Source organism: Xenopus laevis, chromosome 3L (genome assembly GCF_017654675.1).
Source record: "Xenopus laevis strain J_2021 chromosome 3L, Xenopus_laevis_v10.1, whole genome shotgun sequence".
Classification (NCBI taxonomy): Eukaryota; Metazoa; Chordata; class Amphibia; order Anura; family Pipidae; genus Xenopus; species Xenopus laevis.
The window spans coordinates 81,886,807-81,914,610 of record NC_054375.1 but is presented as its reverse complement, the minus strand read 5'-3'; the positions used below and the strand labels follow the sequence as shown (position 1 = coordinate 81,914,610).

The following is a 27,804-nucleotide window of genomic DNA, read 5'->3' as shown; positions in this document are numbered from 1 at the left end:
CAGATCGAACCTCCACGACTGGGTCATGGCGTCTATCCCGTCTGCTAGTGGATCCCTGTACCGAGCAAAAAACTGGTTGACCTTGCGATTTGTTCTTGACGCCATGAGGTCTATTTGTGGAATTCCCCACTTTTGTATTAGTTCCTCGAATACTTCGGGATGCAGTTCCCACTCCCCTGGGTCTATTTGGTGTCGGCTGAGGAAGTCCGCCTGGATGTTGGATACTCCCGGAATGTGGATCGCCGACAACTGTACTAGGTTTTTCTCCGCCCAATGAACAATCATTTCTGCCTCTTTTAGGGCCCCCTTGCTTCTGGTGCCTCCTTGACGGTTTATATATGCCACAGCTGTGGCATTGTCGCATTGTATTCTGACCGCCTGTGCCTTCAGTTCCGACGCCCAATTGTGTAGAGCTAGTCGGATTGCCCTCAGTTCCAACAGGTTTATTGACATCTTGGTTTCTTTTAGTGACCAATTCCCTTGTGCTGTGTATCTTTGCCATGTTGCCCCCCATCCGGAAAGGCTGGCATCTGTTGTCAGGATAGTCCAGTCTGGAGTTGCCCAAGATTGGCCTTTGGTCAGTGTATTCGGACGAAGCCACCACTCCAGAGAGGATATGGTCTCGTGGGACAGAGGAAAGGTTTGCATCAGTGATCCCCTCTTCCACCAGCGCAGAATGTCGGACTGTAAGGGTCGCAGATGAATTTGGGCAAATGGAACTGCCTCTATGGTCGACACCATCGAACCTAGAACCTTCATGGCTTGATGTATAGTTGGACGGTGAGATTGATATAAGTTGGATACTTGTTTCTTCAACTTGATCTGCTTGTCCCGTAGTAGAAACACTCTCTGTGCTGTAGTGTCGAATTCCAACCCCAGATACATCATCCGATGGGATGGATGTACCTGTGATTTCTTCCAATTGATCCACCAACCAAATTGCTGGATTATCTCTGTTGCTCGCTTCAGGGCCGCTTGTGCTTGTTCTATTGAATTGGCCTTGATGAGAAGATCGTCCAGGTATGGAGTCACTGAAATTCCCTGGAGTCTCATTGACGCTGTTGTGACTGCCATCAACTTTGTGAATACCCTTGGGGCTGACGACAGTCCGAAGGGTAGTGCTACAAATTGGTAGTGTTGGTTGCGGAATGCAAACCTCAGGTAGCGTTGATGGGCCGGCCAAATTGGGACATGTAGGTAAGCATCCTTGATGTCCAGAGACATAAGCAATTGATTTGGTTCCATACCCCTGATGACTGATCGCAACGTCTCCATCTTGAATTTCGCGGCTCTGATAAATTTGTTCAAGTCCTTTAGGTCTAGAACAGGTCGAAAAGTCCCTTCCTTTTTCGGAACCACAAACAAATTGGAGTAGAACCCGTAAAATTTCTGTTGCGGGGGTACTGGAATTATTACCCCTGTTCTTTGAAGGGTCGTCACACAGTTGTAGAAAGCTTGTGCTTTGTTTGGATCTGTGGGTATTGTGGACATGAAGAACTTTCTGGGGGGCATAGCCCAAAAGTCGAGGTGGTATCCTTCTGTAATTATTTCTCTTATCCAGGATTCAGAAGTGTGTTGAACCCACGTTTCCCGGAATAGTTGTAGTCTGCCCCCTATTGCCCCTTGCTGCCCCAAGGGGCTCGCCCCATCATGCTGAATTGGACTTGTCCTGGGCGGGCTTGTTCTGGGATTTATTAGGTCTCCAACTTGATCTGGTTGCTTTGTCGGAGAATCGATTGCGAAAATTGTTTCTGCGTGGAGAGGTTGAACGTCTTGTTGTTCTATTACTTTGGCCACAAAAAAATTTTCCCCTACGGAATGTATTAGCTGAGCGTGACTTTGACTGGGGGAGGAAGGTACTTTTGCCCCTTGTGGCCTGAGAAATTATTTTCTCTAATTCCTCTCCAAATAAACGTTGGCCTTTAAACGGCAGTGCAATTAATGACTTCTTAGAACTGAGGTCAGCTGACCAGTTTTTGAGCCATAGTGCTCGGCGAGCGGCAACCGCTAGGGCGGAAGAACGTGCAGTCAGTTGTGCTGCGTCAAGTGCAGCTTCGCTAATATATGCGCTGGCTTCTGCCATGTCTCGTGCTATGTCCATGAGACTTGCCCTGGAGGTCCCATCTTGAAGACCTGACATTAGGGATGTGGACCAGGCTTCCATAGCTCTGCCGACCCATGCTGTGGCTAACGCAGGACGAATTGCCGAACCTGCTGTTGAGAACACCGCTTTAAGGAATCCTTCCATTCTTTTATCGGTCGGGTCTTTAAAAGCAGCTGCGTCTGTAACAGGTAGTGTGGTATTCCTAGACAATCTAGAAACTGGTGCATCCACCAGAGGTGGTATTGCCCACTTATCTACTGTTTCTTTTGGAAATGGATACAACTTAGCAAACTTTTTGTTTGGTTGAAACTTTTTGTCTGGAGTGTCCCACTCATCTTGTATTACTGCTGTTAGTTGATCATGTGAAGGAAATTCAATTGTAGTTTTGCGTTGTCTCTTAAACAGGCCTTTGGACTGTGTTTGCTGGTCTGTAGGTGAATCTATTTTCAACCTAGTAATAACTGCTTTTATAATGGCCTCCACATCATGGTGTATCTCCTTATCCATCTCCCCTTCCTCTTCATCCTCTGACTGAGAAGAGGAGGAAAAGATTTCTCCCTCTTGTTCAGACTCTGATTCTGATGGTTGTAAAGTTAGTGTCACGGGTGAACGAGATTGTATGTGTTTAACAGATCTCTTACGTTTCTCCCCAGTCCCTTCCTGAATTTTTGACATAGACTTCTCAATAGTTTCGACTATAGAGCTGGCAATAGAGTCGGCAAGAGAGGGTAACTGCTGGAGAGAAGCTAGTGACTGAGACAATTGTAAAGCCCATGATGGAGCTGCTATCTCTGACTGAGCCCTAGTTTCAGAACTCTGAGCATTCGCATCCTGAGTAAAAACTTGTCCCTCTTGATTAGGAGGGAGCTCTAAGGATACTGGCGGAGCCTCTGACTCCAGTAAACATGACCTACAGAGCGGGTCTGTTTGGCCCAAGGGAAATTTAGCCTGACATTTATTACACGCCAAATATGTAACCTGTGCCAGCCCTGCTGCTAGTGCAGCACGTCCCCCTCCACTCCGAGTAAATAGTCCCCCTTTCCTACCTTCAGCCATACTAGAGGTGCTAGGGGTGAAGTCGGAGTGTGGACACCTGAATATTACTGATATTCGGCAGGTCTGTGCACCGCTAGTGAGGAAGCTGCTCTGCTTCTCCGCACTTCAGTAATCCAAAATGGCCGCCGCTTGAAGCTGATATTCAGTTTCGCGCCTTCTATACCAAGATGGCCGCCGGTGGGACACACAGGTGCGCGAGATTTGCGCTCTCTCCCCCCTCACCGCTACCGCGCTGTTCCTGCTGCTGCAATGTCAGCCGAAACAAACGAGCGGTCTGGCATAAGAGGAGTTGCGGTTGCGTTGTGATTGAACTGCAATGTCAGCCGAATGCGCGCGCGCACCCACACACTTAGTGACCCGCATTAAGAATAGCGGACATTGCGACAACGTCAGGAGAGAGCCTCTTACCTTATCCTCATGTGTCTCCCGGCCAGAGTCCCTGTACCCCCCTCAGGGGGCAGGTTAAGATCTGGAAGGCCGCTCCCTGAAGGTGAGCTCTTGGCCCCGGGACTGTATTATTCCCACGTCGGGGGTTAACTATTCTGGGTGTAGGTAAACCCTAACCCAAGTCTGGCCCTGGGTGTCAGTGCTACCCACTGACCGGAGCTTCTCTAGTTGTGTCTCTCTAGAGACCGATGGGTCCATCCTCCTGTGGACAGGACACTTGAAAAACTGAGTTAAAAGAGGAAGTGCTAGGGGTAAAGCCCGAGTCCTGGCACGCCCTCTTTTTGATCTGTCAATCAAGTGTCCTGCCTCCTGAAGGATGGTGCTTTACCCCATCGGTCTCCTGTGTCCCCCGGAGACGTCAGAGAAATATAATTTACTGTTACTATGCATTGGTAAAAGTTATGTATGCATGCTTTAGAAAGACAACTATAGTTTATGTATATAGGCTATTGTGTAGCAATTGGGGCAGCGATTTAAGCTACAAAAGGAAAAAAGGCACAGGCTACTAAGCAGATAACAGATAAGCTCTATAATAGAATACAATATGATTCTACATAGTAAGTAACCTGTGCTTTGAATGGCTACATTGCAGCTTGTATAAACTAAAGTAGTGTTCAAGGCTGGATTTAAAAATGGCCGCTCTCCCCCTCCCACCCTGCTCAACCCCCACCTGTTCACGACTCGCTGACGCACATCACTATCCCCTATCAGTTTGCACACCTACCTGCCGCAACTCACCTGTTCCCGACCCGCTCGCACAAATTCCCGTCCCCTATCAGTTTGCACACCTTCCTGACACGACTGTTCACAAAATGCTTGTCCCCCCACCTGTTCCTGACCCGCTCACTCACATCCCTGTCCCCTATTCGTTTGCACAACTCTGTGCTTCTGACCCGTCTGTTCCCGATCTGCTTGCATACACCCCCATCTCCTACCTGTTCCTACACCTTCCTGCCCCCAACCTGCTCGCACACGCTTAGCACACCACTCTCAACCTCCTTCCTCACAGCCCCACCACTCACCTGGGGAACTTGGGACCGGGTGGTCAGATGAAGCTAGTGGACGGCATGCCACCCTCAGCAATTTGCCGCCTTAGGCCTGGGCCTTTGTGGCCTGCCCACAAATCCAGGCCATGTAGTGTTTCTAAAGCAAACACACACGTGCATTAAACGGTACATTATATTTTAATTACTTTAAAACACTTTAATTTTTTGGTGTTACTGTTCCTTTAAAAAAAATTTCCACATTGCTCTCTGCCCCAAGGTCTCTGAAGTAAGGTGTTAAAAGGGCAATATACCTAATTTTTCATCATAAGCTCAATAAATACACACTTTTTGTAACGTATTATAATATAAAAAATACATATGTTTTTGTCAATTCTTTCTATAAACAATTTCCTAGTTCTGACAAGTTTATTAGTTCAGCTAATAGGCAGTGACACAAATTACCAGTCCATTGGCACACACATCTTCAGCTGCACATTATCTCAAAGCCTAGCAAAGACTCCACGGTTAGTTTATACGGAGTTTACTATCTGAAAAATTAACCTGACAGAGGGAGAGTTCAGTAAAGGGAAAACATTTTGTATTAATGCTTTATAATAGCATAAAAATCGTAAAATACAGATATATTACAGCTAAACTGCCTTCCATAGCATTCATACTGTATTTCCAACAAAAGGGAAAAAAAGCCAGAAGGGGTTTGAGTGAGCAACCAAGCAGGTATGTGCTGATATTTTAGGACCATAATTGTAATGAAAGGTTAGACAACTTCTAAGTTACATACCTCCCAACATTTGAACACAAATATCTGCCACACTAGGCATGTTTGAAAATTTTTGACCAAGCCACACCCCCAAACAGCACGCCCATTTTACATACTTTAATTTGTAAGGTTGTAGAGTTTGAACATATTAGACCCCTGCTTTATGTTTTGTTGCAGTTTTGCTAATAAAGATAAAATTCCCATTCCTCTTTAAGCTCAGTACCCCTGAGAGACTTTCTTATCTTATAAATTACATTTGTATCTAAGTGCAGGTGTTAAGTATTCTGGACACTCTGCCAAAGCTTCCTCATCTCATTGAATTTGCAATAAGCATCTGGGACAGTGGGCTGAGTTGTCAAAAATCAAAACGGACATGTTAAAATCAGACCAGTTGGGGGTATGAGGTTGTAAAAACCTATTCAGGGAGATATCATAAAACTCTTTAAGAATAAGCATCCACTGCACAAATATATTAGATTACGCTTAAGGTTTAAAATCAGAATGTTAAAATCTTGAAAAACTAATTTTTTTTCACTAGTAAATGTGAAATTTTAATAGGAAAAAAAACTCCAAAAAAAAAATCAGGCGTGGGAGCTTGATCGTGGTTTTTTAAATAAATTCGGGTGTTAGTAAATACCCCCCTAATAGTTTCATCTCAACTGCTACTTTTTTTTTTTTTTTTGCTGTATGGAGTACAGGCTTCATGAAAATATTTCCAAAATGTACAAATATCTATAAATGAATTTCTTACACAGTAAATTTGTCATTGCACTAATTGTCTCCAGTTTTACGCAGTTCATTAGGAAATCAGTCTCAACAAAATGTATTCTGTTCTTATTCAGATTTATAGTGTGTAATTCTGGCAAACAGAGTTGTCCATGGATTTCAGAAATGTGGTTTCTGTATAACAGAAAAGAGAATTAGATAGCTACAAATACAGGATTACAGATACAAAAAAAATACAGCTTAAAGGAAAACTATACCCCACAAACAATGTAGGTCTCTATAAAAAGATATTGCATAAAACAGCTCATATGTAAAATCCTGCTTCATGTAAATAAACCATTTTCATAATAATATACTTTTCTAGTAGTATGTGCCATTGGGTAATGATAAATAGAAAATTGCCATTTTAAAAAATAAGGGCCGCCCCCTGGGATCGTAGGATTCACTGTACTGTATGTTAGGTCACATGAGCCAATTAACAGACAGAGTTGTGTCTTTTGCTTCCACACTTCTTCCTGTTACAGTTAAAGTTGAAGTATTTCTCGTTAGGTGATCTCTGAGGCAGCACACAGACCATCACGAAATGGTGGCTCAAGGCAAGAGATGTAAAAGGGCAATATTTACTTAAATATATATATTCCAGTTTGGTAAGATTCTTTAATATGCCACTTAATTAATATGAACTATCTGTTGCTTAAGTGTTCATTTTGGGGGTATAGTTTTCCTTTAAAACATTAATCAAGTAAATTCAAATATATCATTCAAATTATCTTGGTGTGTAAAACATGATTGTGTAGCTTGGAATTTGGTGACCTGAACAAACATGTGGATGTCATAATGTATATAGACAGCAAACCAGAACATAAGTCAATATTTGTAAACAGATACATTAAGAACCCATTGGCAAAATCAGGTCTTTCAAATATGCAGCCTTATTTAACCAGAAGATTCCAATGCAAAAACTCTTTTTTTCATATAAATGTGCCTTTTGTTTTTATATTAAAATAATAACTCCAGCAGCACTCCTGCCAGCCGTTTTGTCCTAGATGTGAACGTCTACTGCCAAGCAGTTTTTAGATATTTTGCACTCTTTCACTTTAAGGGCCTTTCCTGGGGCGGTCTTTTAGTTTACCCAGGAAAACAATATATTGTTTTTTTCAGGACAACCTGAACTTTCAAAATATGCAAGAAAAAAATATAGGCTTCTAAGTGTCCAATAAAATGAAAAAAATCATGTTTCATAAAGAACAATCATATATATCAGAAACATTATTTACTTTATGTATGAGAACACAGCTGATTTGGAAAGGTCTATGTCTCCTGAACGCGGCAATACCAAATATATATAGTTTTATGGAGATTTCTCACTTGTATAGATCAAAATCTACAAGCAGTACACTACCAAATTTCCAAAGCACCGCTCCCCAAACGGCATACTTCTGATTTCAAGGCCAAACATTCCACTAACAGTAGGTTTACCCTAGAAAACTACCCATTATTAGAAAGAACAGATTCTCGTGAATCAAAAATGGGTAAACATATCGTTGTACTCCAAACTACCAAGTTGCAATTGTTTCCTAAAGTTATAATGTTTTATAGAAATTGGTGAATTTTTTAAAAAATGACCTCAAAGCTTCCAATCTACAGAATCATATCTCCCACACATCATTAGGTATCAATGTAAAACACCCCAAATATGAAAGCCTGGGGTCCACTGAACAGTTTGATGCCCAATATGTATAGGTGTACCCAAGCATGTGGCATATAGGGGCCCTAAAATGTAGACACCTCATTTGAACTATCAGTTCTGTAATTCCAGATACTGCAAAATCAACACATTTGCATCGTTTTGGGGTGGGGTAAAAGTAAAAAAAATAAGTTCACCCCAGAAAACTATATTTTCGGAAAGTACACATTCCCACGAATCTAAATTGGGTATGCATGTCTTTGTCCTACAAAGTACCAAGCTGCAAAACTTTCCTAAATTTGGTGATTTTGGTGACATTTCCAAAAATCACCTCAAAATTTCTACCTGCAGCATCGTATTACCAACTTACTTTTAGGTATCAAGCAAAATCACCCCAAATATGAAAGCCTAGGGTCCTCTGAACAGTTTGATGCCCAATATGTATAGGTGTACCCAAGCACGTGGCATACAGGGGCCCCAAAAGGAAGACCCCCATATGGTCTGTCATTTCAGGTACAGCAAAATCAACACATTTACATTGTTTTGGGGGGGTCAAAAGTAGAAAAAAGTAAATTCGCCCCAGAAAACCATATATTTTCGGAAAGTACACATTCCCACGAATCTAAATTGGATATGCTTGTCTTTGTACTCCATAGTACCAAGCCGCAAACCATTCCTAAATTTGGTGATTTTGGTGATATTTCCAAAAATCACCTCAAAATTTCTGCCCTGCAGCATCGTATTACCCACATACTTTTAGGTATCAAGAGATCTCACCCCAAATATGAAAGCCTAGCGTCCTCTGAACAGTTTGATGCCCAATATGTATAGGTGTACCCAAGCACGTGGCATATAGGGGCCCCAAAAGGAAGACCCCATATGGTCTGTCATTTCAGGTACAGCAAAATCAAAACATTTACATCGTTTTGGGGGGGTCAAAAGTAGAAAAAGGTATGTTCGCCCCAGAAAACCATATATTTTCGGAAAGTACACATTCCCACGAATCTAAATTGGGTATGCATGTCTTTGTACTCCAAAGTACCAAGCCACAAACCATTCATAAATTTGGTGATTTTGGCGACATTTCCAAAAATCACCTCAAAATTTCTACCCTGCAGCATCGTATTACCCACATACTTTTAGGTATCAAGAGAAATCACCCCAAATATGAAAGCCTAGGGTCCTCTGAACAGTTTGATGCCCAATATGTATAGGTGTACCCAAGCACGTGGCATACAGGGGCCCCAAAAGGAAGACCCCCATATGGTCTGTCATTTCAGATACTGCAAAATCAACACATTTACATTGTTTTGGTGGGGTCAAAAGTAGAAAAAAGTAGGTTCACCCCAGAAACCATATATTTTCGGAAAGTACACATTCCCACGAATCTAAATTGGGTATGCATGTCTTTGTACTACAAAGTACCAAGCCGCAAACCATTCCTAAATTTGGTGATTTTGGTGACATTTCCAAAAATCACCTCAAAATTTCTAGCCTGCAGCATCGTATCACCCACATACTTTTAGGTATCAAGAGAAATCACCCCAAATATGAAAGCCTAGGGTCCTCTGAACAGTTTGATGGCCAATATGTATAGCTGTACCCAAGCACGTGGCATACAGGGGCCCCAAACGGAAGACCCCCATTTGGTCTGTCATTTCAGATACTGCAAAATCAACACATTTACATTGTTTGGGGGGGGGGGGGCAAAGGTAGAAAAAAGTAGGTTCACCCCAGAAACCATATATTTTCGGAAAGTACACATTCCCACGAATCTAAATTGGGTATGCATGTCTTTCTACTCCAAAGTACCAAGCCACAAACCATTCCTAAATGTGGTGATTTTGGTGACATTTCCAAAAATCACCTCAAAATTTCCACCCTGCAGCATGGTATTACCCACATACTTTTAGGTATCAAGAGAAATCACCCCAAATATGAAAGCCTAGGGTCCTCTGAACAGTTTGATGCACAATATGTATAGGTGTACCCAAGCACGTGGCATATAGAGGCCCCAAAAGGAAGACCCCCCATATGGTCTTTCATTTTAGGTATTGCAAAATCAACACATTTACATCGTTTTGGGGGGGGCAAAGGCAGAAAAAAGTAATTTCACCCCAGAAAACCATATATTTTCGGAAAGTACACATTCCCACGAATCTAAATTGGGTATGCATGTCTTTGTACTACGAAGTACGAAGCCCAAACCATTCCTAAATTTGGTGATTTTGGTGACATTTCCAAAAATCACCTCAAAATTTCTACCCTGCAGCATGGTATTACCCACATACTTTTAGGTATCAAGAGAAATCACCCCAAATATGAAAGCCTAGGGTCCTCTGAACAGTTTGATGCCCAATATGTATAGGTGTACCCAAGCACGTGGCATATAGGGGCCCCAAAAGGAAGACCCCCATATAGTCTGTCATTCCAGGTACTGCAAAATCAACACATTTACCTAGTTTTGGGGGGGGGGGCAAAGGTAGAAAAAAGAATGTTCGCCCCAGAAAACCATATATTTTTGGAAATTACACATTCCTGCGAATCCAAATTGGGTATGCATGTCTTTGTACTCCAAAGTACCAAGTCGCAAGCTTTTCCTAAATTTGGCGATAAAAGCAACGGTTTTTACATTTCTGAAAATCGCCTAAAAATATTGCAATTGGCCGCATTTATCTCACCCAACTTCTTACATACAATTGTAAAACACCATAAATACTGATGCCAAGGGTCTACTGAACAGTTTCATGCCCAATATGCATTGATATCCCAAGGCAGCTGGCATGTGCGGACCCCAAATGTAAATAGTGCATATGAGTTTTCTCTACTGCCGATTCGCCTTCTGTAAACATAGACCCTTGACTTCATATTATGTGCCTCAAGACCCTCCTAACAGCAAAGACCCCCCCAAACCATATGTTTTTGGAAAGTACACATTCTGATGAAAACAACCAAGATAAAGACATCTTTCTACAGCAAAGTACCAAACTGCAAAACTTTTCTAAACATAGAGATTTTTACATTTCTGAAAATCACCTAAAAATGTTGCAGTTTGCCACATTTATCGCACACAATGTTTTACGTACAAAGAAAAATCACCCCAAATATGGACATCAGAGGTCTACTGAATAGTTTGATGCCCAATATGCATAGATTTACCAAAGTATATGGTGTGTACGGCCCCAAATGAAAAACGTGCATATGAATTTTCACGCTGGCCAACTAAGCTGCTGAAAAGAGAACCCCAACTGTGAGTTATGTGCCGTAAGACCCCCAAACTGTAAAAAGACCCCAGAAAACCATACATTTTTGGAAAGCATATATTCTGACGGATCAATCTAAGTAAAATAATATACCAAAGCACCAAACAGCAAAACTATACTAAAGATACATAAGGAACAATAATACAGGGATAAAATTGCAATAAAACCACAAAAATTGTGCAAATCAATGAAATAACAAAATAACTGCACCCACAGCGTAATTAGTGGCCGAAAAGTAGGTTCACCCCAGAAACCATATATTTTCGGAAAGTACACATTCCCACGAATCTAAATTGGGTATGCATGTCTTTCTACTCCAAAGTACCAAGCCACAAACCATTCCTAAATGTGGTGATTTTGGTGACATTTCCAAAAATCACCTCAAAATTTCCACCCTGCAGCATGGTATTACCCACATACTTTTAGGTATCAAGAGAAATCACCCCAAATATGAAAGCCTAGGGTCCTCTGAACAGTTTGATGCACAATATGTATAGGTGTACCCAAGCACGTGGCATATAGAGGCCCCAAAAGGAAGACCCCCCATATGGTCTTTCATTTTAGGTATTGCAAAATCAACACATTTACATCGTTTTGGGGGGGGCAAAGGCAGAAAAAAGTAATTTCACCCCAGAAAACCATATATTTTCGGAAAGTACACATTCCCACGAATCTAAATTGGGTATGCATGTCTTTGTACTACGAAGTACGAAGCCCAAACCATTCCTAAATTTGGTGATTTTGGTGACATTTCCAAAAATCACCTCAAAATTTCTACCCTGCAGCATGGTATTACCCACATACTTTTAGGTATCAAGAGAAATCACCCCAAATATGAAAGCCTAGGGTCCTCTGAACAGTTTGATGCCCAATATGTATAGGTGTACCCAAGCACGTGGCATATAGGGGCCCCAAAAGGAAGACCCCCATATAGTCTGTCATTCCAGGTACTGCAAAATCAACACATTTACCTAGTTTTGGGGGGGGGGGGGGCAAAGGTAGAAAAAAGAATGTTCGCCCCAGAAAACCATATATTTTTGGAAATTACACATTCCCGCGAATCCAAATTGGGTATGCATGTCTTTGTACTCCAAAGTACCAAGTCGCAAGCTTTTCCTAAATTTGGCGATAAAAGCAACGGTTTTTACATTTCTGAAAATCGCCTAAAAATATTGCAATTGGCCGCATTTATCTCACCCAACTTCTTACATACAATTGTAAAACACCATAAATACTGATGCCAAGGGTCTACTGAACAGTTTCATGCCCAATATGCATTGATATCCCAAGGCAGCTGGCATGTGCGGACCCCAAATGTAAATAGTGCATATGAGTTTTCTCTACTGCCGATTCGCCTTCTGTAAACATAGACCCTTGACTTCATATTATGTGCCTCAAGACCCTCCTAACAGCAAAGACCCCCCCAAACCATATGTTTTTGGAAAGTACACATTCTGACGAAAACAACCAAGATAAAGACATCTTTCTACAGCAAAGTACCAAACTGCAAAACTTTTCTAAACATAGAGATTTTTACATTTCTGAAAATCACCTAAAAATGTTGCAGTTTGCCACATTTATCGCACACAATGTTTTACGTACAAAGAAAAATCACCCCAAATATGGACATCAGAGGTCTACTGAATAGTTTGATGCCCAATATGCATAGATTTACCAAAGTATATGGTGTGTACGGCCCCAAATGAAAAACGTGCATATGAATTTTCACGCTGGCCAACTAAGCTGCTGAAAAGAGAACCCCAACTGTGAGTTATGTGCCGTAAGACCCCCAAACTGTAAAAAGACCCCAGAAAACCATACATTTTTGGAAAGCATATATTCTGACGGATCAATCTAAGTAAAATAATATACCAAAGCACCAAACAGCAAAACTATACTAAAGATACATAAGGAACAATAATACAGGGATAAAATTGCAATAAAACCACAAAAATTGTGCAAATCAATGAAATAACAAAATAACTGCACCCACAGCGTAATTAGTGGCCGAAATCGATTATCCAATAGTCACGCTGCTGAAAAACAGTTTTTATGGGTAAAAAAACCACAAATTGGTGAAATGAAAAAGTAAAAAAAATAAAATGTGTATACATGTGTACACTTCCAAGAATTGTGTGACAGTGTATAAGTGTGTATAAGTGTGTATATAAGTCCATATAAGTGTATATAAATGCATATAAGTGCATATAAGTGTAAAATGAAAAATTCAAAAAAACGTTTTTTTTTTTGTTTGTTTTTTTGTTTGTTTTTTTTTACTAAAATATGTGTGTATGTGTGTATAATGTAGGTAAGTGTATGTAAGTGTCTAAAATAAAGGCCACTTACCGTTTCTGGCTGATCTGAGAGCTGGAGAAGAGAGAGAAGCTGTCTGCAGATTCACAGCAAGCAGGAAATGTGTGGGCGTCGCTGGAACACGAGGTGAGCAGGAGGAAGCAGTGCAGCAAGGCAGACACGCGATTTGCTGTGTCTGCCTCTTTTAGGTCGGCCCTGCGACAATCCTGTCGCAGGACCGACATGACAGCCCCCCAGCCTCGTTGCCCAGGGGGCTGTCAATGCTGCTAAACCTCTGCAGAGGCGGCTAAAGCCGCTGATGCAGAGTACAGCATGTTAAACTGCAAGGACGTACAATGTACGTGCTTGGCAGTTAAAGCCCTTGCCTGCCAGAACATACGGTGTACGTGCTTGGCAGGCAAAGGGTTAAACCTTTATTCGTGCCACTAGCAAAGCAACGTTTTGGGCTATACCAGCCCTTTATCAAGCTGGTATTGCCTGAAACGTTGCCTTGCTAGTGGCACGAATAAAAGTTTAAATCACTGATCAGAGTGCTGCTGGAGTTATTATTTTCATGTGAATTAACCTGTGCAGAGAGGAATACAGCTTGCCCCCGACACTCCAAACAGCGGATAAGTTTAAGTGTGGCACTTCTCTTTGACTTTTATACATATTGTTTTTATATTATAATTGTTTTGCTGTTACTAGTATGTGGGTATGATTGCTACTTAAACAATTGATGAGCACTGCAAATTATCAAATACCCCTACAAACTATTAACCCGATCACCCACAGATTTTATTTCCAAAAATGAATATGTCTTTGCTAAGCCAAAATAAGAAATCTTTGCAAAAAGACATCTTAAAGGAGAACAATACACTCTGTATGAAAACTTAACCAACAGATAATTTATATGTCTATAAATTACCTAAATAAGAATTCTATGAAACTGGCATACATATCTGTAAATATTGTCCTTTATCCTTGAGCCCCCATCTCGTAATGTGTGCGAGTAAAAGACACTTATCTTTCCATTCATTGGTTGATGTAACCTAGCGTGTTTGTGTATGTGAACCCAGTGCTTCATAGCAAGACGGATGGACTTTAGCACTAAAATAGGCAGTTGCTCCATTAGAAAAATATATTTTACATGAAATGGTTTCATTTATCTGGAACAGTGTTTACATGCAGGATAATTTATATGATATATGGTTGTAGAGACCTGCAGTGTTCAGGAGTATAGTTTCAATTAAACGTAGATAAATACAGTTCCAAGAAAAATTAACTTTCACACTAATGAAAGGCAATGCCTTAAAGGAGAAGGAATGCTACGGAGGCATTTTATTGCCAATAGATTAGCTGCAATAGTGCAAGCTAGAATGCTATATTTATTCTGTAGAATGTTTTACCATACCTGAGTAAAAAGCTCTAGAAACTCTCTGTTTGTTTAGGATAGGAGCTGCAGTATTAACGTGGTGTGACATCACTTCCTGCCTGAGTCTCTCCCTGCTCTGGGCTCAGATTACAGTAGAAAAGGGAGGGGGGTGGGGAATAGGAGCAAACTGAGCATGCTCAGGCCCAGGGCAATGAGGTTTAAGCTGAAGGCAGGAAGTCTGATACAGAAGCCCATGAGTACACAATAGAAGGAAAGAAATGCAGTTTTTCTTTTGACAGGGGACTCAGAGCAGCATTACTTTGAGGGTTTACTGGTATATTTAGATGGACCTTTCTGATAAGGCCTACTTAGTTTTAACCTTTCCTTCTCCTTTAAAAAGAGGACACTATTTCTCCAGATAAATTGTAAAAGGTATATTATAATAGCTTACCCTTCCAATAATAATTCTTCAAGGTTCTGAGCAATATTGGCAATGTTTTCTGGAAAAGTTATCAGTTGGTTGTAAGAGAGGTTGAGCTGCTTTAAATTTGGACACATTTTACTTGAATTCCAATCCAGATTCGGACCAATTTCATTTCTCGATACATCAAGAAACACAAGGCAATTGATTTCTAGTATATGATGAGGAAAGTATTTGAAGCTGTTGCCACGCAAGTCCAAGTAAGTTAATGATCTCAAGGCCTAGAAAGGAAAGACTTTTTCGTTTATATATTTTTCACAGAACTATACTCTATTTAAAATGAGAATAAAATGGCTGAAATCAGGAGGTGTGTATGGACGCCATTCATCGTACAGAAGTGAACCTATTGATACTGGGAACTCTGGAGCTACTTCTACTCTAAAAGTGGTGGTAATTCCAGGATTCCCACAGTGGGTTGCATCAATAGGTACTTCACACTTGCACCCATTGAATTGGACTATCACTCAAAACAAATACATAAATACCTAAAGAGGTATGGGATCTATTATCAGGAATACTTGGGATCTGGGATTTTAAGCATAAAGGGTTTTTCTATAACATGGGCATGTGCCATAAGGCTACTATAAACATTTAAAGGGGAAGGAAACCTAGGTGGCGCAAACCCCCCCCCCCACCGTGTGTTGCCCACCCTCCCTCCTCCCCCCTGGCCTACCCCTCCCGCTGGGCAAATGCCCCTAACTTGTTACTTACCCTTCTGCGCAGGTCCAGTCCAGGGAGTTCACAGACGACATCTTCTTCCACGCGATCTTCTTCCTGCTGTGAACGGCGTTTTGGCGCATGCGCAGTAGGAGCATTTCGCCGGTACGGATCTACTGCGCATGCACCAAAAGTCACGCGCATGCGCAGTAGATCGTACCGGCGAAATGATCCTACTGCGCATGCGCCGTTCAAAGCAGGAAGAAGATCGCGTGGAAGAAGATGTCGTCTGTGAACTCCCTGGACTGGACCTGCGCAGAAGGGTAAGTAACAAGTTAGGGGCATTTGCCCAGCGGGACGGGTAGGCCAGGGGGGAGGAGGGAGGGTGGGCAACAAACGGGAGGGGGGAGGGGGGTTTGCGCCGACAAGGTTTCCTTCCCCTTTAAGTGAAAATCCTAGCAGGAGTGATGTGGATTCATGCTGTCTCAGTCAACATCATGAACAGGGTAATGGTGTATTACAGGTAAAAAGCTAATCATTTGATATTGTTGGTATGAATGAGACAAGCAAGATACAGTAGAAACAAAAGATTTTAAACTGGTGCAAAGCAGTGCTGAGGACTGGTGGGAAAGTTATAAATGGGAAAATAATTAGCATAAGTAAGACTAAAAAGAAAATATTTGCGTTTTTCATGATATAGAAAGTTATATTCGGACACAATTTACAATTGGTTTTCATTTTTTATTGTTTGTGGTTTTTGAGCTTTTTATTCAGCATCTCTCCAGTTTGCAATTTCAACAATCTGGTTGCAAGTGTCTAAATTACCATAGCAACCATGCACTGATTTGATTAATGGACTGGAATATCGCCTGTATAGAAAGGTAAATAATAAAACATAGCAATAACAGTACATGTGTAGCCTTACAGAGCATTAGTATTTAGACGGCGTCAGTGAACCCATTTAAAAGCTGGAAAGAGTCAAAAGAAGACAAATAATTCAAAAACTCTAGAAAATAAATAATGAAGACCAAATGAAAAGTTACTTTGTTTTGGCCATTCTATATCATACTAGAAATTAACTTAAAGGTGAACCACCCCTTTAACAATAACTGTAACACAAGAAGGAAGATGTCAGCAAAACAGATTATCACCACCAGGGTACTCATATTGCAAAAACTTGGGATCAATTGGAACAAATGGTTAAATCACTAGGGCAGCTATATTAACGATTTGATAGTATTAAGGGGATGGAGATTCTTAAATGGACGTATGGATGCTTGATTAAAGGCCAAGGCAAAGATACTGAAAACAAAAAAAAAAACAAATCAAATATTAAACGTACCTCACACAGTGATTTTGGAAAAGATGACAATAAATTATGCTGAAGCTCTAATTTTTCAAGACGTTCCAAGTGATTAGTTAAGCTGCCCTTTTTAAGAACTAGATTAATATTTTCCAAATCATTTGTTGAAAGATCGAGTGATTTTATGTGATCTTTGTCAGCTAACGAAGACAAACTGTCTGCCCTCTTCATGTTCAAAGACAACTTTGCACCTAGAACAAAACCATTTTAGGTGTTGCATAATGGAAGACAAGGAAGACATCTTCATGTTACCCCAATGGTTCCTGACCCTGGCATGTTGCTCCATTGCAAAATATGGTTTTGCATGGAGGGGCAGGTATTGGGATGGGAACACAAAATGCAAATAAAAGTCTCACTTTTAAAAGACATGACCACTTTCACAGGCATTTCATTCAAATGTATCTACACATGTTTTTTTAGGAAAAATAAAAGTACAATTGTCACTATATATATATATATATATATATATATATATATATATATATATATATATATATATATATATATATATATATATATACACACACACATACACATACACATACACACACACACACACGATATAGACATTATTACATAAATAACCATCCATATATTGGTCTATGGGTTATAGACCTGTAGATGGTTACTTCAATGCTCGGATGGATAGAAACAGAGGGGCAGATTTACTAAGTTTGTGAATGGTTCAAATGTCAAAAAGTTTGAATTTCGAAGTAAATTTCCGGGTACTTCGACCATTGAATAGGCTATATTCGAACGAATTGAAGTAAAAGTCGTTCGACTATTCAACCATTCGATAATCGAAGTACTGTCTCTTTAAAAAAAATTCGACTTCATACTTTGCCAAATTAAAGCTATCGAAGTGCAATGTTAGCCTATGGGGACCTTCCACAGCACTTTTCGACGTTTTTTTTTGGTCGAATAGAAATCATTCGATTGATCGCTAAAAAATCGCTCGATTTGTTCGATTCTAACCATTTAATTGTTCGATTTAAAGGATTTTTATTCGACCGCAGAATTGACAATTATGTTGAAAAAAAACTTAGTTTTTTGTACTTCAAATTCGATGCTTAGTAAATCTGCCCCAGAGTGTTGCAAAGTATAAAACTAACTGGTCATGGAAGCTGTAGATAAACTACATTCAAATCATAGGTTTATTAAGATAAATGTTTGTCATTTTCAGTTTTTTAGTTTATCAGGGATTACGTGCTGTAACTAGAATCAATGTCCTATGCTGAATGGTGAAGCAAACACTTGGCACATGGCAATAAGTAATTACTACATATGGATGTGTCTTATCTATGTATGTTTGAAATCACTGTTTATATGTAGTTTGCAATGGTAAATGTATTGCCAGACAGCCATCTAGTGTCCCCTGCCAATGATATCTCCACCACATCATACACAGAGAGAAATGATTATGGCATCGCCATCATATTACACAATTAGAGCAGTGGGTTCAGCACCCCAAAAACAATATGAACTGAATGACATGTGGCAGACACTAACACATCATATACAGTGAACGTTTCTGGAACTGCAAGCACGTTATATTAAATGAGAGGCAGAGGGTACAGACAACCCAATTATACACAGTGTGATACAGTGGGTACAGAACGCTCTAATAAATTTAATACAGCGAAAGTCAATTCAAGTAAGAGGTGGTGGGTAGCTAGACCCCAACAACATTATATGCAAGACAGAGACTTCTGACACACCCAGCACATTATATAAAATGAAATACAGTAGGTATTAACATCCCAAGTACATGATATACTGAGAGAGGCAATGGCTACTCCCTTTTTTTTTTTCTCTCCTTACCTTTTTCTCACACCTTTCCTAACCTCCATTTCTTCCCTTTTCATCATTTCAGTTTTCTATTATTCCACTTTTCTCTCCTTTTTCTAATTATTCTGCTACACCATTTCTTCATTCCTCAATTATTTTGCCTCTTTCTCTTCTTGTCTTCCATTCTCTCCCATTTTATGCGCAGCTGCTGCCCACCCCAAATTCCATTTAGTTTCAGTCTCCCCCTACAGCCCTGTTCTCTTCTGCAATATACATATATTACTTACCTGGATAATCCATCTGAGGAAAATCTTTTTTTCGATGTACTATAGGTTCATCTGCCCAAGCCCCCTAAACAAAAACAAACAACAGTTTGTCACACCTATGTTTTTTTTAATAAAACACGAAAGACCACTTAAGCTCCCCACAGTTCCTTAATCCAGGTGCTCAGTCCTCAGTGTCCCCACTGTATACATATGACAAACTTGAAATGTTGGACGGCACTTCTGGAAAAGGTTTTTCCAGCTTTTATTATGCTGATAATTCACCCAACGCGTTTTGGGATGGTCTCCCTTAATCATAGGTATGTGGGATACCTATGATCAGCATAATTCTATAACATTTCAAGTTTGTCACATGTTTTTTTTTTAGCATAAATTCATTCCCTGTGCATTTTAAAGTGATACTGACAGAGTAGAAATTTATTACTGAAATTTTTACTGTAACGCCCCTTATACCCTGTATATTGAGGGTAGTGTGCTTTACAAATCACTATATTTGTGGAGCAGTCTTTAAAAGCAAAACTTTAAAACAAGGGCTACCACAGAAAAAAGTGGGCCTGAGCTTGCCAACCTGCCAATGATTTATAGTGGCTAGGATCTGTAATATATACATATATACATACAGTGTATATGCAATATGCAGAGCCAAACGTATGCACTCTGAGCCAGTCGCTTGTTGCTGTGGGTGCAGGGTCAATGCATTATGTATAGTTCAAAAGGACCCACATTGCAAAATCAGTGAAAAATCAGTCTTTTATTTTCCAAACTTGTGCATCCAACATTTCAACCCACATTAGAGCCTTTTACAAGGACAAAATACAAGTGTGTGTGTGAACATTTAAATACATCTAGCCCCTCCCAATTTAGCAATGACACCGATCTAGACATTATACAAGTCCACATTGCACTTAATTTATCATTAATTAAACAAACAACAATGTGATATATTTGGTGAGAAAATTGACTTGTGCTATTTTGATAATTTATGATGATCCTTAAACTTAACCTCTCAACTGAAAGCCCAGACCACACTGAACATGTTCATGGTCTTGCAAAGATGTTTAACAAAGTTACAAGATGACAGCTCCCTGTGGCCAACTTTGACAGCATAAATCATTTGTTTAATTAGGCTTCTGGTGCAGTAAATTCATTTTTATGTTTAGTATACAAATACAGCATTTCTAGCATTATTCTATTTTAGACTTTAGTTCCCCTGTAATGCCTAGTATGAATTAATAGAAACCCAAAATCAAAACCATGTATATGAAATGTCATTAAATTGAGCTACTGCAAAATCAACACATTTACTGTATTTGCTAAATTTTTAAATTAAAATTTTACTCAATTCGATTTTCTCCGGAAAAAAACTCAAATGTCAGGAAGGCTGCAAACAACTCCAAATTGATCAAAGGACGTCTTCCATTAACTAAAACAGCAATTCAGCAGGTTTTAGGTGGAGAATAGTCCAATCTGATTTATTAAAGGGCCATTGTATGATAAATTTCGAAAATTCAAATAGAATTTTCACTTCAACCCTTGATAAATCTTCCCATTAGAAAGTTAACGGATCAGCAATTAAAAAATGAAAAGGGCCTTACATACAAACATGTAAACAGTATGAATTGTTAAGGCCAAACAGGCACAGTATAGAAGAATATAAGGATACTGTCCAAATGGCATGGCTGAAACTTTTTTTCATACAATTTTTCTTTTTTTGGTATATGCATGGCCAACTCTACACAGTTCCATTAAAAACCTGTGGATTTGTGTGTAAAAAATGTTTTCTTTTTTTTACCCTTTAATAACAAATATGTTTACCAGTGATATTTATAAGTATACTGGTCAAAGCTTACCAATGAATTACAATGCCTTCTCCATAACTTGGCATGCTCCAGTTTGTGAATATCCAGATTTCCAAAGGAATTGGATTTCTTCATCCTAAGTGACCCACCACTTCCTTCGAGATAGAATGAACACAAAAATGACAATGGTACAGTAATATGATTATGTGATTTCAATTCTAGCACAAAGTTATACTCATGTTTTTTCTTCTAACATGCATATAACACAAAAGGTCTTTGCTTGAAAGACAGAGTAAGTTGAGAGAGAGAGGAAGCCTATGCAGTACCTTCACTGTCCACATCACTATATGGAATTCCAGCTTCTTCAAAAACATCAGGGTGGAGTAGACTATCTTCACTTTTTTCATGTATTTCTTCAGTGAAACTCAGGTCTCCAGAGGATCTACAGCGTTCTATTTCTGAATTCTTCCTGTGATATCGCAAAACCATTCTTGCCAAAATGGAACCTAAGGGACAAGAACATACAACATGCAATTATGGACACCACATATGTGCTGCACAACTACACACACACCATGGAAATATACTAAAATTTAGATCTGGATAAAACTTTCATTTGTAAATTAAAGCCAATATATTCTTGAGCTAATTCCTTGTTTCACTTTTAATATGAAAAACCTTGCAAGTCCACTCAGAATACTCAACATATCTCTTCTGACAGTTTGGACAACTCCTATTTCCAAACTTCACCAGCTTTAAAGTATTCCTATTGCCAACTGCAGTTTTTAGATCTCCACAAATGACAATTGGGATTTAAATCTGAAACAAACCATTGTTTTTGTCTTTTACCCTAGGTGGTTTTTGTGGTGTGTTTGGTGTCATTGTTCTGCTGGAAAACTCATGAGCCTACTATAGAGCTCATTTTGATTTAGCTGGCAATGGACTGGATACAGTGCCATTGGCCTCAAACTTCTTTATAACGTGCATGGTAGGCACAGAGACATTAAAGGCTCTAGAAATTAACTGTAGCCTTGATATGGTCTGTTTTATTACAATTTTTTGCCTCAACTCAAGTATATCTGTTTTTCTTTCTTTTCTCCATGTTCAGTGTTGTGCATACAGTCAATTTAAACTGGTTGGATTAATGCTTCTTATATTGCACGCACATGCAATTCATCACAAGTGAGTTTTCTTACAAACTAGTTTGTTTCAATACAGTTGTTCAGTACAGTTGAAACATTGCCAAAGAAAAACAAACCTAACAAATATGGCAAAAACCAAATTGTAGATGTTAGGCCATTTTGAGATCTAAAAATAGTAAATGACCACTGCATGTAATGGTTGTGAATGGTGAGTAAAATCATTAACCAAAGTCTCTTGGAGAAAGCAGAGGTACCCAAGAAAGCAGACTTAATTAAAACTACTGTGAAAATACTGTGAATGAATTTTGTTAATAGTTTTGGAACATACTTATATGGTAACAAAAATAAATGAATAACAATTAAAACAAAGATGCACTTGCCTTTTCTCCCTTCTTGACCTACTGATGGCTGTTTAACCAATGGCTGTTTTTCTGTGAACAGTGGAATAAGCCAAGATGGTTCTGTCCTGCCCATATGAAATCCACCAAGGCATATACTGTTGTTGGCTGCATCTAAACCAAGCTTTTTTAAAAGCAAGCTTATTATTTCATTATCACATTTCTTAATGCTAACATTCAGGGCTTTTCTGGCATCTTGCTCTCGAACTCCATTATTTAACAACAATTCCACCAATTTAGGGTTGTTCCCCTTCTCACAGACCTATTTAAAATGAAAATAGAAAAATACAATAATTATTTGGTCCCGACAGTAACCCATAGCAACCTGTTAGTAAATAACTTTATTCATAAAATGACTAATTAAAGTAAAAATATAATGGATTGTTATGGGGTATTGCCCAGGTGCAAATGTGTCCATTGTTACTAAATCAGACCACTGTGGTTAAAAAAAAACATCACCAGAGTCTAATTTCCCCATAAATTATGCTTTTCAGATTCTAAACTTGTTAAAAATAATTCATAAAACCATTAAATTATTATTCATTTTGTAAAACATTGTCTTGAAACCGACGCATGAGAAAAATGTAAAATAAAAAACAGCCAATGTAAAATGCAAAATGCAAGTATCACAATACCTCAATGATTAAAGAAGTATGTTTTGTTTTCTTATTGACATCTGCACCCAGTAGAAGCAAGCATTCCACAATTACAATATAATTGTCAGCACATGCTTTCACCAGTAGAGTGTTCTTCAGGTCATCTTCGGAAGTCATTTCCGCAAAGCAGCCATAGCACAACTTCTGAAACTGAACAATACTAATATCTATTACTTTATCATAACACACTTTGATTTTTGTACACATCTATATCAATTTATAAGACACACACAGTCATTCACTCCACATAGAAATCACTATACCCCCCTTCAAATTGCTGTTTCTTTCCTTATTGCTCTACCTGATGTTTCACCATTCATTTCAGCAGCCTCTTCAGTTCAGCTCTCAAAATGTATCACTTACTTTTAAAACAAACTACAATATCTTGTAGTATGTTGCCACCATGTTAATACTATATTACACTGTGTTTTGCAAATATTTTATTTTTAATAGTGGTGTATGGGTAGCACTGTCAATGTATTATGCTTGGTTCTGTACAGCCAGTACTTTCAGGCAGGTACTGCCTCTGCTATTTAATTCTTATCTCCCTTTCAAGATAGAACTTTTCCTCCTATTTTCCTGATGCCATTCTAACATGTGCCACTGTGTGATCCATGGATGCATATTCAGCAGTGTCAATTGTTTAGGGATTAATGTTGGCCTATAGGATGCTGACATTTACTCTAGCCCCACTATCAATAAACATTAGATGTATTTTCCTTTTGTATTTTCTGCTGGGAGATTACTTAAAGGGGAGCTATTGTTAAAATTAAATATAAGCTTCATCATACGGATAGAAAAAAAACTTTCCAAATATAGTCAAATTAAAAATTCTGTACAGTTTCTGACATAATAAAGCTTATATTCACATCCTTACTCTCAGTATATGTTTCTCTTCATTCTGTCTTCTTGCTGGAGTTGGGGAAGATTTTCTTTAATGGGGATTCCATTCTAGCAAGTGTGTGTTAGAGCTTACTCGGATAACAGACTCCAGCGCAAACAAAATCTAACAAAAGTTCTGACATATTCTGCATGTAGAGAAACAGTGCGCGCATGCGTACTGATACATGCGTCATTCGGCATAGCATTCACTCGGCAACAGCAGCAAGCCGGATTCAGAGGCCTGGACTGGGGTAGGCAGTAGTGGAAGGTACATGCCTGGCGCCCCCCAAGCTTTGCGCCCTAGGCATGTGCCTACTCTGCCTACCCCTAGTTCCGGCCCTGCACATACGCATCCAAGCTAGGTAAGATTATACACACACACGCATCCAAGCTAGGTAAGATTATTTAATATGATAACATATTTAATAATATAATATTTAATATGATAAATACTTTCAGTTGGTTCATATTTTCATTGCCATCAAGAACTAAATGTGGCGTTTAGTTAGAAGATACTAAAAAAAAAGTCCCCATACCTTCATATTCCGTTTGTTGGCCAAGCACATTGATATCTGGTAGAAAATAACTTTTTCAAACTCTTCTAGGTCTAATAGCTTTGCAAAACTATGTGATAGCTTCACTAATGTCAACACAGTTAAGAATCCCTAAAAAAACAAAAGTCATGGAATGATTAAAAAAATAAGTAGGAAAAGTGCTTAAAGGACATGTAACACCCCCTACACACACACAGAAATGTTATCATGGAACAGCCTCTTTGAAATCTTTAGATACCATCCACTCTGGTTGTTGAAAGGTTAACATTAAGGCTGCAGCATCCCCATAATCACTTAAAATTCCTTCTCCTCCTCCAACCTCCTCCTTAAGGATTTTAGTTTGGCTGTTGGCTAATAAGCATGCTCAGTTCTTCTCAGCTCAAATTACTAAACACACCCTCCAGTCTAACAGCCAATGAAAAGATAGAGATGGCAGGCCAGCGCCTTAGGCAACCTGGCCAGTCGCCATCGACTGGGCACGTGCGTGCTGAAGCATGAATAGACGCACTGGCAAACAGTCGGGCAGAGAGGAGAGAGGGGACTGAACTAGGGACAGGAGGCAGAGAAGGTGCATGCCAGGAGCCCCTAGCTTTGCGCCCTAGGCACATGCCTACTTTGCCTACCCCTAGTCCCAGCCTCAGAGATAGCATTGTTGGTTTGCAAAGAAACTCTAGCTGTCTGATCCTATTTATTTCTCCTAACCACCTCTCCTGAGCTCAGCTTAACCATTACAGTGCTCAATCCCAGCAGAACTTTTTATCAAAGTATGTTGTGCCTGTGTAAACTTGCATTCTGCATTGCATGAACTTTACAGCATACAGGACTTGTTTACGGATGTCAATGATGAAGTGTCAGAGGGAAAATGGCCGCTGAGGGAAAGCCACTATTTGTTTTAGGAAAATGTGATTGCGCTGGCAAATGGAGGGGTATATGCAGTACAAATGATGTGGCTTGGGTGCGGAAGATATGCCCAATTTACATACATGGTAGGAAAATGTAGGCTTTGCATGTCCTTAAAAAGAATCATGGAAAACATAAAATAGAGAATTGCACTTTTCATTTACAAGCAACATACCTCTTCTTGAATCCTGACATCATCTTTATACCGATGTAAAGCAGAAACCAAATGTGTTGATAAAAGATGCATTGTTGCAATGCACAAGTTTTTTCTAGTTATCAAATGAGCTAAAAGGAATAAGCCAAAATACTGGATTTCTGGGGGAAAAAAGAATAGCAATGGATTACTGGTCTGGGATTAAGCTCTTACATGTTTAAATTTATAATCATATCCATTAAAAATAGAACATTAACCCACAGTTAACTAAAACATTTTTTTTTTATTGTTGGCCAGATATCAACAACGGATGTCTGAAACGAATTAACTTTATGTATGAGAATAGCGCCATAGTGCCCCAATTAAAAATGCTGTATTGTTTCTGAAATGATCAAGATTACATACACTAGCCCTCTCTCAGCATGTTTCTTTCATTCTGTCTTCATGCAGCATTTGGGTGTCAGATGAATGATGCAATATATCTTATAGGGGGCTCTTTTTCCTAGCAGATGTATTAGAATTTTTAATCGATTATATTAAAAAAGTTTCTTATTTCAGTATGCTGAAGCCAATATTACATTTTAATTTTCACAATAGTTCCCCATTAATGTTTCTATCTCTGGTGCTTTAGTCTGGCAGCTCAGTAACTCAGGTTCAGATTCTGAATAGCAATCAGCGAAAATGATGCCCAATTGTCAGCCATAAAATTCAATGCATTTGATGAATTTTCGCAAATTTTGCGCAAAACTAAACAGGTCAGATTCACCCATCAACAATTCTGGACTGTCACAGTTTTGCAATATTTAATTGATACATTTCTCAGCAGCATCTGTGGAATATTAGCAACTACTCTACCAATTAAAACAGCTTCCTTTAATGAAACCCAGGGAGTCTGCTCAGCAGGGCCAAAGATAAGAAATGTATCAACTAATGTATCAATTTAGAACAGTTTACAGAGTCAGTGGGCCCCCCTCCCAGAACTGCTTTAGAAAGACAAAAGGTGAAAAATAAACAGTCACAAATAGAAAACAATTGGAAATAGTCTTTATTTCTAAACACAACTGAACAAAAAAAAAAGTGTTGGAAGTAGAACAACCCCTTTAATTGCAGGTACATGGAATGGTAGTAAAGATTGTCCTAGAAAATGTGAAAGCAGGTATTTCTGGGACGATTTCCATTCCACTCCATGTACCTGCACTCAAGATGAATTCCTTCTATGAATGTCATAATCAGCTGTCAATTTTAGTATTGCCAAAGCAATACTAAAGCAGTAATTTTTTTGCTGCCCACCATGTTTACCATAACATTCTCAGGCCTCCTTTTGTGTTTTAATGCACCACAAGATAGCAAGCATTGCTTGGCATATAAATTGCACTAATTTTTTTCACAGAGACGTAACAAATAGTAAGCCAGCATAGATGTTAGCTTGTAGTAAAGATAAATCTGTAGGAAATGTTGAGGCTATGGTAGTTTTTGGGTAATTTTTTAGGTAGGTAATTTTTGTACCACTTACAAATAAAAATGGTTTTACCTGGATCTCCAGGGTACATCTGAAGAGTGTGCAGAATGGTATCCAGAGCACCCTGTTGTGAAAGAATATCCAGGGCCCCAGAGCACTCTGAAAGACACTGAAGCACTTTCAGTCCACATTCTTGGATAGCACGATGGCCAATAAACTAAAGATAAAATTATATATAATTATAAACAAATACAATATCTGTATATACAAATATAACAACAATTATAGTTTAAAGGAGAAGTAAAGGTTAAAAGTAAGTAAGCTTTATCAGAAAGGTCTATATAAATACACCAGTAAACCCTCAAAGTAGTGCTGCTCTGAGTCCTCTGTCAAAAGAAACACAGCATTTCTTTCCTTCTATTGTGTACACATGGGCTTCTGTATCAGACTTCCTGTTTTCAGCATAAACCTCCAGGGTAGGGCTTGAGTATGCTCAGTTTGCTCCTCTCCCCCTCCCTCCTCCCATCCCTGCTGTAATCTGAGCTCAGAGCTGTATGTGAGCAGGGAGAGACT

At 39.3% G+C, this 27,804-nt stretch overlaps 1 protein-coding gene across 10 annotated transcripts in view; it reads right to left on the bottom strand.

Annotated features, from left to right (window-relative positions):
* Positions 1–27,804, bottom strand: part of lrrk2.L (leucine-rich repeat kinase 2 L homeolog) — a 108,066-nt gene that overhangs the window by 46,810 nt on the left and 33,452 nt on the right. For all 10 annotated transcript variants that reach the window (XR_001934861.2, XM_018252632.2, XM_018252636.2 and 7 more), the window contains exons 16-26: positions 27,304–27,448; positions 25,794–25,933; positions 24,701–24,829; positions 23,262–23,432; positions 22,609–22,888; positions 21,413–21,592; positions 21,138–21,241; positions 19,291–19,354; positions 17,195–17,406; positions 15,166–15,416; positions 6,123–6,271 (exon numbers count right to left, since the gene is read on the bottom strand). Coding sequence is in view for 9 of the 10 variants with exons in the window: in XM_018252632.2 (XP_018108121.1) it covers positions 6,123–6,271; positions 15,166–15,416; positions 17,195–17,406; positions 19,291–19,354; positions 21,138–21,241; positions 21,413–21,592; positions 22,609–22,888; positions 23,262–23,432; positions 24,701–24,829; positions 25,794–25,933; positions 27,304–27,448 (1,825 nt within the window). In the remaining variant the exon portion in view is untranslated. The remainder of the gene's footprint in view (positions 1–6,122; positions 6,272–15,165; positions 15,417–17,194; positions 17,407–19,290; positions 19,355–21,137; positions 21,242–21,412; positions 21,593–22,608; positions 22,889–23,261; positions 23,433–24,700; positions 24,830–25,793; positions 25,934–27,303; positions 27,449–27,804) is intronic.